The 16,803-nt window shown below is 56.0% G+C and overlaps 1 protein-coding gene and 1 long non-coding RNA gene across 2 annotated transcripts in view; one reads left to right on the plus strand and one right to left on the minus strand.

Annotated features, from left to right (window-relative positions):
• LOC125613249 overlaps nt 1–9,013 on the plus strand; it is a 10,657-nt gene extending 1,644 nt beyond the window's left edge. The window contains exons 2-3 of the long non-coding RNA XR_007343761.1: nt 4,784–5,041; nt 6,954–9,013. This is a non-coding gene — a long non-coding RNA (uncharacterized LOC125613249). The remainder of the gene's footprint in view (nt 1–4,783; nt 5,042–6,953) is intronic.
• Nucleotides 9,014–12,466: 3,453 nt separating this feature from the next.
• Arhgef10 (Rho guanine nucleotide exchange factor 10) overlaps nt 12,467–16,803 on the minus strand; it is an 88,862-nt gene continuing 84,525 nt past the window's right edge. The window contains exons 28-29 of the mRNA XM_048792814.1: nt 15,916–16,038; nt 12,467–14,208 (exon numbers count right to left, since the gene is read on the minus strand). Coding sequence (XP_048648771.1) covers nt 13,691–14,208; nt 15,916–16,038 — 641 coding nt within the window. The 3' untranslated portion in view covers nt 12,467–13,690. The remainder of the gene's footprint in view (nt 14,209–15,915; nt 16,039–16,803) is intronic.

The raw sequence follows: 16,803 nt of genomic DNA on the forward strand, positions 1-16,803 counted from the left end.
GGGTCCCCAGCAGGTCTGCCCGCCACCCGGTCACCGCCACCGCGAGGGGTCGAGTGTGCCTTTCCAACACGGGCAGCGTGCGTCGCTGACGCGGTTGGAGGACGGCAGCCCACTGCCGACGACCTCGTGGGTTCCGGACTTTTGAGAAAGTTGGGAACATCGAGCAGGACGACTTTTTCTCGTGTCCCAAACCCGCCTTGGCCACCCAGGTCCCGGAGTCCCTGCTGCGCGCTGACACTGCCCAGGCCTCCAGACCTAGCCGGGCCTAGAGTTCCACCATGGCGGTAGGGTGGAATGCTGGTTTTGATGGTTTGTGCAATGATTGCACTCCTGTGAGCAGAGAGCGCGGGAGCCTTGATTTTCGCTGCTTCCTTTCTTTGGCTTTTGGCAGTCTCTGCCAGATGAATATGGATGACCTACCCTGCAGCTTCCAGCACCCAAGCGCACTCGGAGAATATCCTTAACCTTCCATTCCGTTGCCACACAAAACCCCACTTTGCCTCAAGAGCTGGATTAAACGAGGCAGAAACTGGCAAAGTGTTGGGGTTAAAATATTTTGTCAGTTAACTCCTGTTTGGGACATGTTGCCCAAATAAAATAATAAATNTATATATATATAATTTTTTTTTTCAGTTAACTATAGCAGCAACAGTCCTTTGGGCTGGAAGAATTCCCAAAATCATGCTCCATTATTAGTTTTTTCAATTTACTCCAAAACACTTGAGTCTCCTGGTGTCTTTAGGTGCTTCTCTGCTTACCTTCTGGTGGAGAATACATTTAACTTCACACCCACTCTTCAAGAGAAGCTTGAGAAGGCTGACCTGACCTGGGGATGAGCCCCGTGCCCACCCGCTGGCCCACCGTGGTGCTGACTTGTGCCATCTTCTGCAGGCATGCAGAGCAGGGACCATGTGGGGCCTCCCTCAGGCCCACTGGGTTTACAATGCTTGGCCTACAGGGGGCTCTCCATGGATTCTTATTGAATGAAAAATAAAACATCAGTTCAATCCCTGTACCCCCACACCCGTTTTCATACATTAAATGTTTTATTTAGAAAATGGGCTATAGCCCCAACAAAGTCAGGGAAGATTGCAGAGGAATGTTCGCTGCATTACCGGGAGTTTTGTATCGACAGGGGTCTCTCTAGGGTCCTAAAACGGAACCTGGGGTATGATGACAGGAAGAAGGGGTGCATCTTAAATGATGAAGCTCTTTCAAGGGTCACGATATGTCATTACAGCCTTTATGGCTCAGGAAGGACCGAGAGTGGGCAGACTTAAGGAAGCATGCACCCTGATGCAGGGTCCCCAAACTCTCCAGGTGCAGCGGTTCATGGCCTCTGGATGCTGGCCCCAATCACATGTGAAAGCTGCTCTGGCAGGGCAGAGAGCCAGCTCCGGAATATGACAAGTGACAGCAGACACACTCGCCCTCACAGGCCCCCTCATCTGGGCAAGGTTCTTGACCTCCCTCTGCTTGGGTTTCCTCCTCTGTAAAGGAGGAGTGAATGACCCTACCTGAGGATTAACACTGGGTGGGTGTGCTTCCCAGGGAGCACACTCACACTTAACCTTTCTTTTCTTTTTGTTGTCCTGGGGATTGAATCCAGGACCACTCTGCCACTGGTCCACACCCCAGCCCTTTTTACTTTAGACAGGATCTCACTGGGTTGCCCATGCTCACCCTGAACTTTCAATCCTTCTGCCTCAGCCACCCAAGTCACTGGGATTACAGATGTGGCCACTGTGCCTGGCTCACACTTGTCACTTCTGATTCCACCATGACTCTGGGGTGATTCTCAGCAAATGGATTGAACCTCTTGGTTCTCATGTCCCCTGTGTAGATGTCCTCACATACACAGCACTGGTGATGCACAAGAGGCAGCTGGTCTGTGGGTCCCCTTGCTTATTCTGGGCTTCCTCACCCCCCTTAGGAGGCTTGGATCCTGCTGGGACACAGTGTTGTTTTCCCACACGTACAGGGACCTCACCACAGACAACTTCCCCAGGGCTTTTAGCAGCTATAAGACTCCATGCACTTCTCTTTCCCCACCCCCAAAGCAATTAAGTTCCAATAACTGTCAGGAATAGAGCCAATTGCTATAAGTGCTTCCAGCTCTTGGCACTAAAGAATAATTTGAAAATGTGTGTTGGTTTGAAACAGTGTTCATTGGTTTGTTTAAAATTGCATCCATATTGTGTAAAAGTAAAGCCATCTCCGTGGACTCCCCTATGTCAACCTCACCATGACCAGACCACTCCCTGCAGCTCTGACCAATTCTGCATCTACATCCTTGAGAAGCTGCTGAATGTTGTGACCTCTCTCTTCCTGGGGCCCTGGTTCCTCCGGCATGCCACAGCAAGCGCCTGAAGGCCTTGTTTGCAGGGAGCAATATGCTAAGCACCCAAGACACTGAAGACCACTGTGGCCGACACTCGAATGCTGGCACACTGGTTTGTCATTCCAGGGATTCAGCTCCAGACAGCTCTGTTCTGAGATGAAACTTCTGAGGTAATCGGAGAGTCTGTGTTTAGCTTTGCACCCCAGGGCCCAGCACTGTGCAGTCATGCTTGGTCGATGCTGGATAAAGGAAGAGGGATGCCATTATATGAATGTCTGACACTCTCTGTCTTTGCTCTTCTACTGTGATGGGTCACTGGCTTTGCTTCAGCACCGTGCAGGCTCCGCAGAGGCAATGAATCCTTGTTGAGCGAGTTTCACAATCACTAACTTAACCATTAAGGTGCTCGTGTTGATCTTGTTAAACCTTTTTTGGAAAATAAATTTAAAAGGAAATAAAATGTTAGTAGTTATTATCAAGTATTTTTAGGTGACATTAGAGCAAGTTATCTGAGCTGAACATGATTTCATGTAAATCTACAAGGCATATCTCTATATAGTATCTCTGCAGTTCTGCAAGATAACAGGAAGTGGGCATCATTTTGGTTTTGGAGTGGAGTTTGGAGAGTTTAATGTAAATCATCAAGGTCACATGCTTTACATGGGTAAGGCAGTGATTCTTATCCTGCAGAGCCCAAAGCCCTTGTTGACATTTATGATGTAAAGCTGCCTTTCCAAATGAACGAGTCGACTCACGACACGCACATGTCCTGACATCATGTACGGGAATCAGTGTGCTAACAATCAATTGGCATCTCTGGTACATCTCCCAGCTTAATTTCACCGATTGATTTCTTCCCAAACATGAAAAATATTTTGTTCTATGAGTTAATAATTAACTGTGGAGCTTAAATGTGGCAGTGAGCCATGTCTCTTCAGGCTGTTTGAGTTGCTGAAGATGGCAGGACCCCCTGAGTATGCAGTCCGAGGCTGGGGTGAGCTCCAGATGGACAGCCCAGAGTCCAGAAAAGGCACTCACCGACCACCATGCCAGCCCCTTGGCAGCCAAGATGCACAAATCTGTTCACGTAAATCTGTTCTAAATTTCATTGCTGTCACCAGAAGAGAAGAGCAGTAAAGGCTTTATACAAAGCGTAGCAGGACAAAGACCCAGATAAAACTAAGCGACTGATCTCACTGGTGATGATAAAATGATGGCAAAACATCTAATTTTTCAAGTCATCTTTAATTAGTGTGTGGACTGAAGTAGTGAACCCTGAAAGGTACAAACAAACCCTTTGTCTGATAACATATTCCTGTGAACAACCTCAACTCAAAGATAGCGATGGGTTGAACTGTGTCCTGTAAAACAGAGGAGCCGAAGCCCTGAACCCTGTATCTCAAAACACAAGTGTATTTGGAAAAAGGGATTTTACGGAGGCGGTCAGGTTAAAGTGAGACCCTTAGGTAGGCCCTAGCCCAGCCTGACTGGCGTCCACACAGGAAGAGGAGACGCAGGCCCAGGCATAGTCCAGAGGACCCCAGGTGCACGGGGAGAAGGCAGCATGGGGGGAGGCAGAGCCAGGCTGGTGGGGTGCAGGCTGCTGGCGACACTGGCAGCTGGGCAAGGGAGGAAGGCTCCTCCCTAGGACCCCAGAGGGCAGCAGGGAGCTCCAGGCTGAAAGGGGAAGGCCTGGCTCCTGTGCAGCCTGGGTGCTCCAGCCTGGGTCTGTCTTCCTGGAGAGTGCCTGCCCTGGTCACCCTCACTCACAGGGCCTTTCTAGCTGGCCCCCACCCTGCTCAGGAAGCTGGTCAAGCGTTGGTGCAGAGGGCCTGGGTGGGCAGTGGCCAGCCCTGAGCTGCGCCTCTGCTCGGCCCTCCTTGGTAAGTCAGGTGGGCATCCCTCTGCCTCCACCCCAAGAACACCTCCACCCGTGTTTGGTCTTTCTCTACCTCTGCTGCAATCCCCTCCCCCCCACCCAGAGTCCTTAGTCCTCTGAAATGACAGATGAGACCCATTCCCAAGTGCCAACGGAGCTTTATGCCCCAGGAGGGTAGCTTGAACACCTTTTGGTCAGCAACTCTGACACCCAGATGAGTGGAGTGACTTTCCCCAGGGGAAAATGAGGTGGTCCAAACATGGCGGCAGCAGATCCTGCTGGGAGTGAGTGGCCCCAACGAGCAGCCTGGACCGAGGGGCCTAGGTGGTCTGGGCCAGCAGCCTCAAGCTGTTGTTTGAAGGGCCCCACCACCACTGAAGTCCAAGTTTAACCCCTGTGAGACGTAGAGGGTGGAAGGTAATCCTAAGTAGTATTAGGAAGTAGGACAGTGGTCAGCACCGAGGGTAAATGAGGCCACAGTGTGGGGCCTGGTCTGAGGGACTGGCCCCAGAGGAGGAGGAGGTGCTCAGCCCCTCTCACCACATGATCCCCTGTACCTCCAGGACTCTGCAGAGCACCCAGCAAGAAGGCCCCAACCGATGTGGCTGCCTGATCTCCGAACCAAGAACCAAAGACACTTTCCCTATGAGCCTCTCAGTCCACGGTATTCAGCTGTAGTAACAGGAACAGCCTCCTTATCTAGAGAGACCTGACCTTCAATAAGGAGCTCCTCTGCAATCCCCCGTGAAACTGACGAGCCAACTTCAGATCACCATTTGTGTACATCTGAACGTGCCTACGTTGAATTTGCTTTAAATAAGGTATGCTAAATGTCTCCCGCAACTAGGAATCATGCTTCCTTTCTCTGCTGAATATGAATCCAAGTCCCCTTTATTCTGAGTTTACCATAAAACCTTGCTTAGTGATAAGTGAGGGTATTCAAGGTGGGGGGACATACCACGTAGGTTTCAGCAATGTGCACATACACTGACATTGATTTTTTATCTAAATTTTACAAAAATACAAAGACAATTTTACCTTTGATTTTACATTTGATGTTTTAGTAGATTAAGAAGTTATCTCCTTTATCTTTTTCTACCTTTTGTGGTATAACAGTCAATCAAAAAATACATAGTATATTCTTGACCCAATGGCATAACTTTTCTTTTGAAAAAAATTCTAAGAATATCATGAGTCTTCATTCAAATTCTGCCAGAAGTTACAAGAGATTTTAAAATTCAAACTAGAGCACAGTGCTGCCTGAGGTAGGCACAGCAAGCCCTGAGGACGGGGAGAAGGAGCTGGTGTCCCTTGTGCTCACAACAAAAGCAAACCAAGGGGCTGGGATTGTGGCTCAGGGGTAGAGCACTTGCCTAGCCCAGGCGGGGCCGGGGTTCGATCCTCAGCACCACATAAAACAAAAATAGAGGTATTGTGTCCATCTACACCTAAAAATAAATACTAAAAAAAAAGCCAACCAAGGCTCACTGTGACAGGGCAGTGACAGGAGGGTGAACGGAGGGGACCCGCCTCAGCCTGTAGGCACTGTGGGCTACCAGGATGTCCCGGAAGTGCCTCCCTGCACTCACTGTCCTGACACCCGAAGGCGTCCCGAGGGCCTCCCGCACTGCCGCTTGTCCCCTGTGTTGGTGACTCGCGCCTGAGAGACCCACAGAACTAGACATAGAACAGGAATCCCCTATGATGTTCCTGGAGGAGACAAAAGCAATCATTCTCTTCATAAATGGAAGAAAATAAAACAAACCCTCCTTATTACCTAAAGAGAAAACTACCCCTCATCCTCTGCTTCCCTTCCTGGGTCACCAGGGGTTCTCCTGGGCCAGCCTGTGAGGTCCCCTGCCCTGGCCAGGAAGAGCCCTTTCCAGGTGGCTCCTGAGGGTCTCCTCCATCGCCTCCCAGCCCTCCCGGTGCTGGGTCCACAGCCCGACTCTGGAGGCCTAAGGCAGGGCGGGCCGGGCCAATCCAGGCCACCCTGCATCCCACCGCCCTGGCCCCTGGTGGTCCTGGGGAAAGCCCCGCCCCCTCCCCCCCACCCCCTCCCGCCTTGGCTTTGCCAGGACCACCGGGCGGGGTCCCACGGCCCACCGCTCTGCATTCCTTCTGGTCCGCTGAGGCAGTGGCTCTGTTAGCCCTGCAGAGCCCACACGGCAGAGTGGACAACCCAGGGAGCCCCAGCTCTCAATTCCACAAACACCGCTACAAAACTGGCAGAGGGGCATTCCCAGAGCTGGAAGTCACCATCGGGAGCGTATAAAATCTGTCATTAGTGATAGTGATGATATCAATGAGCATCACCACAACCGTTTACTTATCACTTTTTTCAAACAGTAGAACTCTAAGAATATAAACAGTGGTCTCAAAGTGACCGTAAGGCGTGGATTTGTCGCTCTTGCTCAGCTGGAATTTCTAAACAGGACAGTGGGACAGGAGGTGTTAGATCACCAGGTGCCACCACGGCCTGAGCTTCCCTCTCACTGGCCACATGCCTAGGTGGCCTGAAGTCCTGATTTCTGTGGGCAGTTCCCTTTGGGATTTGCTTCACTCCTGTTGTTTGCTTTGTTCCCTGGCTGGACACCAACCCGAGCAGGTGGACTTTAACGGCCCAGCCCGAGCTTTGTCTGTGTCCTGACTCCCCTGATCCCTGTGACTCTGACCCTTCCCTCGTGACCACCTGAGTGCTGGTAACAGAGCAGTGACCCGGTCCCTCTGCAGGCAATCTCAAGACCATCTCGGCACCCAGCGGCTGAGCTGGGCAGTGTCCAGTCCTGAGCCAGCAGAGGACACGGGAGAGCCAGGTGGGGAAACAGCTTCTCTGCTCCCTGGAGAGTTGTCTTTGGCAAGACCCCAAGCTCGCCGAGCCACATGCTCCATCTACAGAACAGGAGGGCTCCAGGCTGTCACCTGCTCACGCTTGGAACCGGGCTGACAGGACCGGCCAGAGCTCCGGGTGGACAGAGCACCCTCGTGAGCCCTTCGAGTGCAACCCAATTCTCTGGTGGCTGGAATTCCCACCCTGTTTAGAGCTGAGGAAACTGAGGTGGCTGAGTTTCCAGTCCCCCGGGGCCAGGCCTTGGCAAATTCCTACCAGAAACTCGCAGAAGTGCCACCTGGCGCCGGCCCAGCAGCAAGGACGTGCTGAGTATCTGGGGAGGACCCAGGGACCCTGAACTCCCAGGCGCCGTGCTGACAGAAGCCCTGGGGTGCCAAGCGGCGCTGACCTGCTTGTCGGGGGTTGATTCTCAGAGCCACAGGGGCCAGGGTAGCCGCCAGCTGTCTCCTTTCTGTTTCCACCAGAATAAACACTGTCCAAGCTGCTCCTGGGCAGTTACTAGGGAAGAGCAAGCTTTTGTGCTCTTCATCCCGTGGGGCTCGGCCTGTGGTCTCCCCACAGGCAGCACGGGCGCTGGCCCATCAGGACGCGACAGGAGGCGGCCAGGAGCTGGGGACAGACATCCACGAGGCAGTCACGAGGAGGCACAGTGTGGCTTCAGGGACCCCTTCCTCACCCGCTGGTCACCCCACAGACACACACAGACACACAGAGACACACACACACTGCACTCCCCCATCTCGTGAGAGCGCTCAGGAACCAGGGGCTGTCCCTCAAGGCCTTGCCTACCGCAATAGCACTCAATAACCTCAGAGTGTCCAGCCGGTGCACTGCCCATCTCCTGACACTCCCAACTGGCCTGCCACCTCCCATGACCTGTGCCCAAGCCAGTCCCCGTCCCTGAGGACCCTTCTCAGGAGTCGGCCTCACTCAACTCCAGGCTTCAGATGAACCTCACGCCCCCGCCGGCCTCGACATCCTGTGGCTCAGGGGTGTGGCCCCTGCCGGCAGGCCTGGGGAAAGCCGGCAGCACTGGACGCAGGGCCCATCCTCTGTGGTGGCAGGTGATGGAGCAAGGTGGGGACAGGGAGGAGGGAGCAGGCGTCCTCATGGGCATACATCTGCAGCTGGACTGGACAGCCTGTCCTGTAGACCGGGCTGTGGAGGGAGGAACTGCCGCCCGTGTCTGCCCCCTCCTCTACTCTGTCACTCCTGGTCAAGTCCCCTTGACCATCAGCTGCCCTGGGCCCTAAGTTGGGTCCCTCCTGGGTCACTCAGTGGGGTCGGACCTGCTCCTTACCCAGGAGAGGGCTGAGGCCTCGGGGCTCCCTGGAGCAGATGCTAAAAGCCTGAGGTGGGGGCAGGCAAGTCCAGAGTGGCATGTGCCCAGCTCTCAACAGCACACCACTGGGACACCGAGTACCGGTCCCCTCCAGCAGCTGACTCTCAGCCTACACACTCCCTGATTCCAGGAAACCAGTCCTGCAGCTGCCCGCTCCCAGGCACTGGGGCAACACCTGCCGTGGGATGCTGGCTGTGCGCGTTTCTGGGACGGTCCTCAGCCCCCTGGGGTCGCTGCAGCCTCTTACAGCCTGTAGGGAGGGCGAGGATGTCAGGCCAGACCCCGGCCTGCCCGAGTTCCTCACCCCATCGCAGCAGCCCCTCGGCCAGCACGTTGGCTGCATGAGAGGCCGTACACTCGAGGAGGCTGAGGCCTGAGGCTGAGGTGGCTGCGGCACATCATTGGTGTTTACTGATGACCATGGAGTCCCAGGACACAGTCCAGCAAGCCCTCTTGTTTCCTCCTGCCCCTTCCTGTAGGAGGGTCCTGGCCTCCCGAGGGGACCAGTGTCCATCACCCAGCAATTCAGGAACTCTCTCCTTTGCTGCCCACCACCAAAAGGTCAAAGGTCCCACTACTCTTGGTGGAACTCTTACTCTGTCCCCGGGGGGACATTTCTGTCTTTGGAAATCCCAGCAGGACCTGAGGATGCAGCCATGATAAGTTTGTTGGGGGAGAGACAGGGGACGGGTGGGCGGGCCGTGCCTGCACTCGCCCCTTGGTCCCCAGGCCCGGGGTTCGCCAGGCTTTACGTCACCCACTGATAGCGCATCAGGTGCAGCGTCCAACCCTGAGACACGCCCCCCAGCTGCTGCAGTTCCTGGCCTCCAGCAGGCGCCCGGCTGGCTCCCTGGGCCGGCTGCCTGGGGGACCCAGCTCCTGGCCACGGGGTCTTGCTAGCTTCTTCCTGAGGAGGTGCCGGGCTGAGCGTGGACTGTGGGCTCCCCAGGAGGACTCCCTTTGGGGCTTCCTCAGGGCCTCCTTGCAGTGGACAGTGAATTGTCAGTCCTGTGGTCCCGTCCATTCCCAGCTGGCCCCCTGGGCCTGGGCTGTCTGGGGCCTGCACACAGACCAGTTCTGGAGGACAGTGGCAGTGAGATGGGTGTGTGGGGATCGGCTCTTGCACCTGCTCTGCTCCTGGGTCTGCTCTTGGGCTGCGGCTCGGGCTAGTGCCCTCTGGCAGTGGGTTGCTCACTGCCCACCTCGCCACAGCTCCCCGGGTATGAGGTCACTCACAACAGGCAGCTTAATTCACAGAGGACAGTGTCTGCTAGAGATGGCAGGTTGGCGTCTCCCTCAGGTTTGTATGGCAAAGCCCTGACCCCACATGGCATCATTTGGAGTGGGACCTCTGGGAGGTAACTGGTGACGAGGGGGGTCCTTGAAAGGACACTGGCACCTTGATGAGGGGAGACACCGGACAGTGTGCTTCCTCTGCTCCATGGCAGGGCAGTGAGAAGCCAGGCCCCTGCCAGCCAGAACACGTCATGCTGGGACCCTCACCTTGGACCAGTGGCCTCCAGAGCTCTGAGAGGTGAGTTGCGGGTTCCTGTGTGATGTTTCAGCAGCCTGAGCCGGGACACTGTTCGGTGGCCAGGAGTCCAAGTGCTGCTGTTCCAACAGGTAATAACTCCTGCTGCAGAACTCAGTCATGCTCATAGCTCTAGTGGTCAGGGCTTGATAGGGCCCCCCCGGCAGCCAGAGTTTTCTCTCTCCACCGAATCTGCCACAGATGGCCCAGTGCTGTCTGCTCTACCCTGTCCCGAGGCCCTAGGGGAGGCACCTGCCCCACAGAACTCTGCAGATACCTCAAGAGGCTCTCCAGTGGGCTGGGGCAGTACCCGACGTGCAGTTGTGCTCCATCCGAAATCCAAAGAGGCCTGTAGTCATGTACCCATGGTGGGACAAGCCCTGTGACACAACCTAGCCTTATGAGTGCATCCAGAAGGCCTTGGGTCTGAGCCCCTAAAAGCCTCAGGGACCAGGGCTCCACGGGGAAGGGCTTGCATCCCACCTCTATCCCGTGTGCACCTTCCTAGGGGACCTGGTTGGCAGGTCTCCAGGCAGCAGGACGCCATCAACACAGTGGCCAGTGGGCCTCTGAAGGCTGCCACCGTGGGCAGTGTCGCTGTGGACTATACTAGGGAGCAGGCTTCACAGCTGAGGCGAGACAACACGGAGTTTGGGGTGTAAAGGCAGACTCCCCTCACCTGCAGGTGGTGCTGAGGCACAGCCACACGCCCTGCCCCCCCCCCCAGACACTGGGCTTGATGCTGTGGCTGTGACAGGGTCCTACCCACACCTCCCACAGTGCCTGGGCTTGCTGTGTCAGCCCCATGAATTGCACAGGGATGCATGGGGACAAGGGCTGGCCATCCTGTCTTCCACGGGGGCTCTGATCTCTGCCAGCTGTCCAGGAGGGCAGGGTGGATGTGCCACTGTGGGAGGGGCAGTGCTCAGGGACTTCCCCCCAACTGGCTCTCCGACACGGCTACACAGGCCAGGGGCCAGAATGAGGTTTCTGCTAGCTGCTGAGTCCCACTGACACATTAGGAGAAGGACCTGGGGACTCTGATGCACCCTCCCCAGCTCAGGGTGCGGCTCTGCTCACCTGCTCAGCCAGCCCGAGCTGTAGCCTGCCACGCTGCGGTCCCCCTCCCCACTGCAGCCCGCCCAGCTCCGAGGACTAGGGACTGCAGCCACACACACCGGCTCTCCCATACGGTCCTCGCTCAAGCGGAACTCATCTCGCCTTCAGGTAAAGAGCTCCAGGTGGTGATAGTCAGGGGCGGGGCCTGGGAGGGGCTGGAGCTGGCCGTCTTCCAGGGTGGCTACAACAAAGTGCCACAGTGTGGGTGGCTCAGGAACAGAGATTCATTTCCTCAGCTCTGGAGGCTGAAAGTCCAAGGTCAAGGGGCAGCAGGGTGGGTCCAGGGAAGGCCTCTTCCTAGGGGCAGCTGACTGCCAGCAGAGTCCCCGTAGAAAAAGGGTGAGGGAGTTCTCTGAGGCTCCTTCCTTACTCATGCGGGGATCGCCCTTCTGGCTCTGCCCTCACAACCTGATTGTGCCCACAGGCCTCACCTCTGGTGTTGTACTTGGGAATAGGATTTCAACCTCTGAATTATCAGGGGGGCACGGACACTCAGTGGTACTTCTGCTGGCCAATTCTTGCTTCTTCAAATGGAGAAGTTATTTGGTTGCCCATCTGATTCAACTCCAGGAAAATGAAGACCAGACTTGTCCACTGAATGCGTGTTGGTCTTCCTGCCATCTCTCGCGCCCACTGTGTGCAAGCCACCTGGGCTCAACTCTGTGGAGCTGAGAACCACCATGGAGTATCATCAAGGTCTTCTGAGCCCCCTCAGGAGCACGGTCACTAGATGAGTTCTGTCCTACTTGGCAAGTTCAGTCTAACACTCCCAATTGCCCTCTGCTTTAGTAAGATGTGGAAGGGCTCTGGCTCTTAGTCGCACACTCAGGCCACCCTGCTATGCAGGACCCAGAAGCCGTCCCAGGAAACCACACAGCCACATGCGTCCTTAAGAACCTTGCCATCACCCTCTCCCTCCTGGTCCGTCTCAGGGAGTCCCCTGCCATCCCTCCGGGTCTGCCTCAGAACCCAGGGCCAGCCACCCTCTCCCCTGGTCCCTAGGGCTGCAGAGGTGAGCTGCTGCGCAGCCTCATTCTGGGCCCAGACCGCACCACGGCGTCCTCCCTGGCCTTGCAACCCATTCACATGGTGGACACCCGCACCAGGAGAGTGGTGAGGGCCTGAGTCTCTTGCAGGGTCCCCTGCGGTCCAGGGCAGTTTCTCCCACACTCGGTAAGTGTCTGGGGTTTACACAAAGTCTCCTGGCTGGCCAGTGGTGATGTCCGTGCTAAAGGACTGGCCAGACCACACCTCCCTTCCTGGGTGTAGTTACCCTTGTGTGTTTATGCGGGGGGATCACCCTTCTGGCTCTGCCCTTACAACCTAATTGTGACATCATGCACCATCAGAGTAGTGAGGGCTGAGTCTCTTGCAGGGGGAGAAAGGCAACTTGTAATGCTGAATTTCTTTTTTAATAAGAAGACTTTATTTATGAAAGGAGATAGCAGCTAACAGTTTAAGAAAGCTTGGAAGTGTATATGCAACTCAGAAAATATTTGGCTAAGTCATAAAATTAGCATTTTTAGTCATCTGTAAAGTGCCAAGAAATGTTCCTGGGGAATGCCTGCAATAGGCTTTTTTCTTACTGTTTTGACCCAACTTCACCAGGTACTAGCACATGGTACAGAAACACAGGAGGAACAAACAGAGCTCAGTAGTGGCCGTGCACCCAACAGGCAGCGCGGGCTTGCAGCTGCAGAGGCAGACCCAGGGCAGAGTGGGGCTCTCCTCTGGGCTGCTCCCAGGCCAGCAGCAGTGTCCTGCAGGGACATTTCCATGGCAGAGTGGGGGCATTCCTCCTGGTGCTGCCAGGCCAGCAGCACACCTGTGCTGATGAACACCGTGAGTCCTCAGGATGAGATTGCAGACGTGCACAGCACTCCAGGTCTATGGGGCAAGAAATGTCTGGGACCAGAAACTCAGAGCTCTCTCCTGTACTCAGTACAGTACTGAAACCCACACATGTCTGATGAGGATGTCCAGAAGTATTTGATATGACAAGGGAAGAATGATTTGGTATTGATGCCTGAGTCTAAACGTTGACAGGCAATGAACATTTTGGTTCAAAGCAGATTATTTGTCAAACACCATAGATAATACATTGGCTTTAACTGTTAATTTTTAATAGAAAATGCAATATAAAAAATAATGCTTTGTTAAAATATATGGTACAAGCATCAGACCCCTTAGGAAAGCCCAGGTCCCTTCCAAAGGTAAACCATTCTGACTGGTCTAGTGTGTGTTACCTGGCTTTTAAAAACTGTTGTAAATTCTACCCGGGAACTTGCAAATATAGAATATATAAATAAGGGTAGGGAATCTGAGCCAAGCAGAGTTAGGGCCGAGAGCTATTATTAGTAAGTCCCACATTACTGAACAGCTACATGTCCCCAGGAATTCACTACAGGAGAAGGTGCAGGGGCACGTAGGACACAGACGGCCAGCCCCGGAGGACCAGGCTCTGTCCCCTGCACATGGAGGGCAGGCGGGAGCCGCTGGTGCACTGCACGTTCTTTTCCAACACACTTCAGTTGGCTCTGCCGGTATGAAGGTGGCCTCAGCCACAGGGGCCTGCACCTGCTGAGAGGTGGCCCCAAGGCCACTCCCTTCCAGGAGGCTCTGTCCACCTATGCGCTCAGCAGTGGGATCTGCCAGACCATCACAGAGGACACGACCTCCTCCGGGGGCTGCTGCCGGGCTTTCCGGCACACCCGCCGGTGGCCCTGGCCCCCACACACCACCAGCACCGAGCTGGCCTTGGCCTTCCTGGGCCGACATGCCCTGCTTCTCGGGGGGGCAGTGGGGTCCTTCAAGAGGTCACAGGTGCTGCTGTCCTCAGACCTGTGCTCTAGTGAGCTGGAGCCCTGGGACAAGCTCAGAGACCCAGATGAAGAGGACAGGTCACTCTTGTGGTTCACTGGTCCCCAGGAGTCTGCCAACCAGATGGCTGTGTCCAGGTCACCTTGGCTTGGACTGGCACCAGTGCCCTCAGTGGGGAGCACGTCCCTCTGGTCTTCATCCTGGGGCTCCAGGCCAGGAGGTGGGCTGTCCCTGGCTTTGTCCTGGTCCTTCCTGTGTAAGGCTGTGGCCGTGACGATGAACTTGACAGGACCGTTGTGAGCATGGTAGGAGACCATGCCTCTTCCTGAAAAGGGAGCAGGTCAACGGCTGTCCGTCAGTCAGAGAGCAGACAGCAGGGGGGACCGGGCCCTGCCCACCCAGGGCCTCTCTCCACCCAGCCGCAGCCTCCCAGCGCTGACCTGGGCGAGGGCTGCAAGGAGGACCCGTGCAGGTCCATCCAAGAGAACGCAGGACCAGGCTTTTACCTAAACAGTCTGTTTCCCGTTTTCCCTATTAAATACCTTCTCATTTGTTCTAACTTTCCTAAATCCTGACTTTTTTTTTTAAGATCTTTGGATTTATTTTCCATATCCTTCAAATTTACATCAAAGGCAAACACCAGCCCTAAATCTTGACTTTTTAAGTTCAAGCCTAAACTGTGTCAGTTTTAGAAACTAAGTGACTATATTCTCAGCAGCTTCTGTCAATGTTGTTTGTTTTTTTAATAATCTAACCTTTTTTTTTTTTATTTATTTGGGTTTGAGTGGTGCTGAGGATGGACCCAGGCCTACCCTGCCAGGCAAGCGCTCTACACTGAGCCACACCAGCCCCACTCTGTCCTGTTTCATTGCAGAAAGTTTCTGGGTCTTAGGAAAAATCAATTAAAATCAGGACTTCTCAGTTTCCAGGAGCGAGGTTCAGATTTTAAAGCATCACTGCTATCAGGGACCCCTGGGGCCTCCTGAGCACTGACCCCACCCAGGCGGGCCGGGCTGCAGACTGGGCCCTCCTCACCAAGCGCGTTCAGGCGGACAGGCCCCAGCTTCACCGGGTTCCTACTCTGGCCAAAGCGGGTGGAGTGGTAAAACCCGCCACCACCACCACCGCGAGACTCCAGCACTCGGCAAGCGGAGTGGCAGAGTGAAGTCTGCCGTGGCCGGCGGGAGCTGGTCTGCAGAGGGCAGCAGTGCTCACCCACGGGGAGGGCCCAGAGCCACCGCTGTGGTGCCACCACTGTGGCAAAGTGGTGCCTGGGGGAGCAGGACGGGCGGTGCAGCAGCAGGACAGGAGGGCAGAGGCCCCCTGCTAGACCAGGCCTGGGCGGGGGCCGTGGCCAAGGGCCTCAGGAGGGAAAGGCAGGGAAGCCCACCGCTGAGCGTCCTGCAGATCCTCATCCGTTAACCAGCCCCCCAGGCTGACCGCAGGACGCATGGACGTGAGGACGCTCACCGTTTCCCAGCCTCCCCTGCCAGCTCAGCCACTTTCTGAGCACTGTCCTGCCCTGCCCTGGACGTTCAGGTTCTCTGTGTCCTGCTACTGAGAACGAGATGCTGGGCGAGGGTCTCTGCCCACGCCTTGCTCCTGGCTGGGCGCTTCCCAAGACGGCCTCCTGGACTGGAAGCTGGTTCTGGACTCGGGTGTTTTAGGTCCCAAGAGCCACAGTGCCGAGCTGCTTCCCTGGAGGGCCGCACTGAAGGGAGGCCAGCCGAGGAGCAGAGAAGCCCAGCGAGCTCCTCCAGGGCCACCGCGCCCAACCGACAGAGCTTCCAGGGGGAGGTTCTCACGGGGCCCGCGACACAGGCAGCCAGACCTACCAGGCACCGCCAGCTGCCACAGCAGAGCTCACACCTGTGCACCCCCACCCAGGTGAGAAGGCCCACGGGAGGCTCCTGGACCTGAGCTGGAACAAGGGCACCTGTTTCACTACACCCAGGAAGTAAAGCCAGACCAACGGGCACTGCAACCCGGAGTCTCTCCTGGGAGGGGCAGATGGGTGGAGGCGTCCACTCACCGGTCACCTTGGGGATCCCCTGCAGCCGAGGGACCGGCAGGGCCACAACCACACCCAGGCTGGTGCCGACCATCAGCAAGCCGTGGCAGACGAGGAGGCTGGTCACAGAGAGCCGCTGGTGCCCTGGGCAACAGAGAGGGAAGTGGCTTTTGTATCCTGCAGTTGGCTCACGCAGTGATGCCGGAGTAGGGCAGCGGGGAGCTGTGTGCTGCCTGGAAACGCCCTGGACCAGGGGCCAGTCTCCCAAGCCGACACCAAGCCTGGTGGCAGGATGAGCCACAGCAGAGCTCACACCTGTGTGTGCCCCCACCCAGGTGAGGAGGCACACGGGGAGGCTCCTGGACCTGCTGTAGCTGGAACAAGGGCACTGAGGCACCGGCACCTCCCCGCTGCACCTGGCCGGCTCCTCTGGAGGGAGCCAAGCCCCTGGGCGTCTGCTGAAACCATCTGCTTCAAGGAAGTGCAGCCACACGTGTCCATGACACACACGTGAAGAGCCGTCCGCTAACCACAAGGGCACACTCTGGCACACCACAGACAAGACGCTGCCTGAGAGAACCCAGAGTTTCCGTCCAGAGAACCTCACAGACATGGTGTCAGGACAGAGGCAGGCCGGGGAGTCAGAGAGGCCCCTGAAGCCCCTTGTTGTGCGCAGCCAGGGCTCTGACCAGGCCAGACAGGGCAGTGGAGGGAGGGCCTCCCACGCACCTCTCCTCTCAAGGGCAATGCCAGAGCTGCCCCAACCCTGCACGCTCTGCCACCACTGGGAGGGAGGCAGGTCCCACGCCCCCAGGCCAAGCCAGCGTCCAGAGGAGGGACCCGTCTTCTGTAGACCTGAGCTGTTTCCAGTGGCTCTGCCCTGACCCGTCCCAGCTCCAGGGCCAAGGC

This window comes from Marmota marmota, unplaced genomic scaffold, assembly GCF_001458135.2.
Source record: "Marmota marmota marmota unplaced genomic scaffold, marMar, whole genome shotgun sequence".
Classification (NCBI taxonomy): Eukaryota; Metazoa; Chordata; class Mammalia; order Rodentia; family Sciuridae; genus Marmota; species Marmota marmota.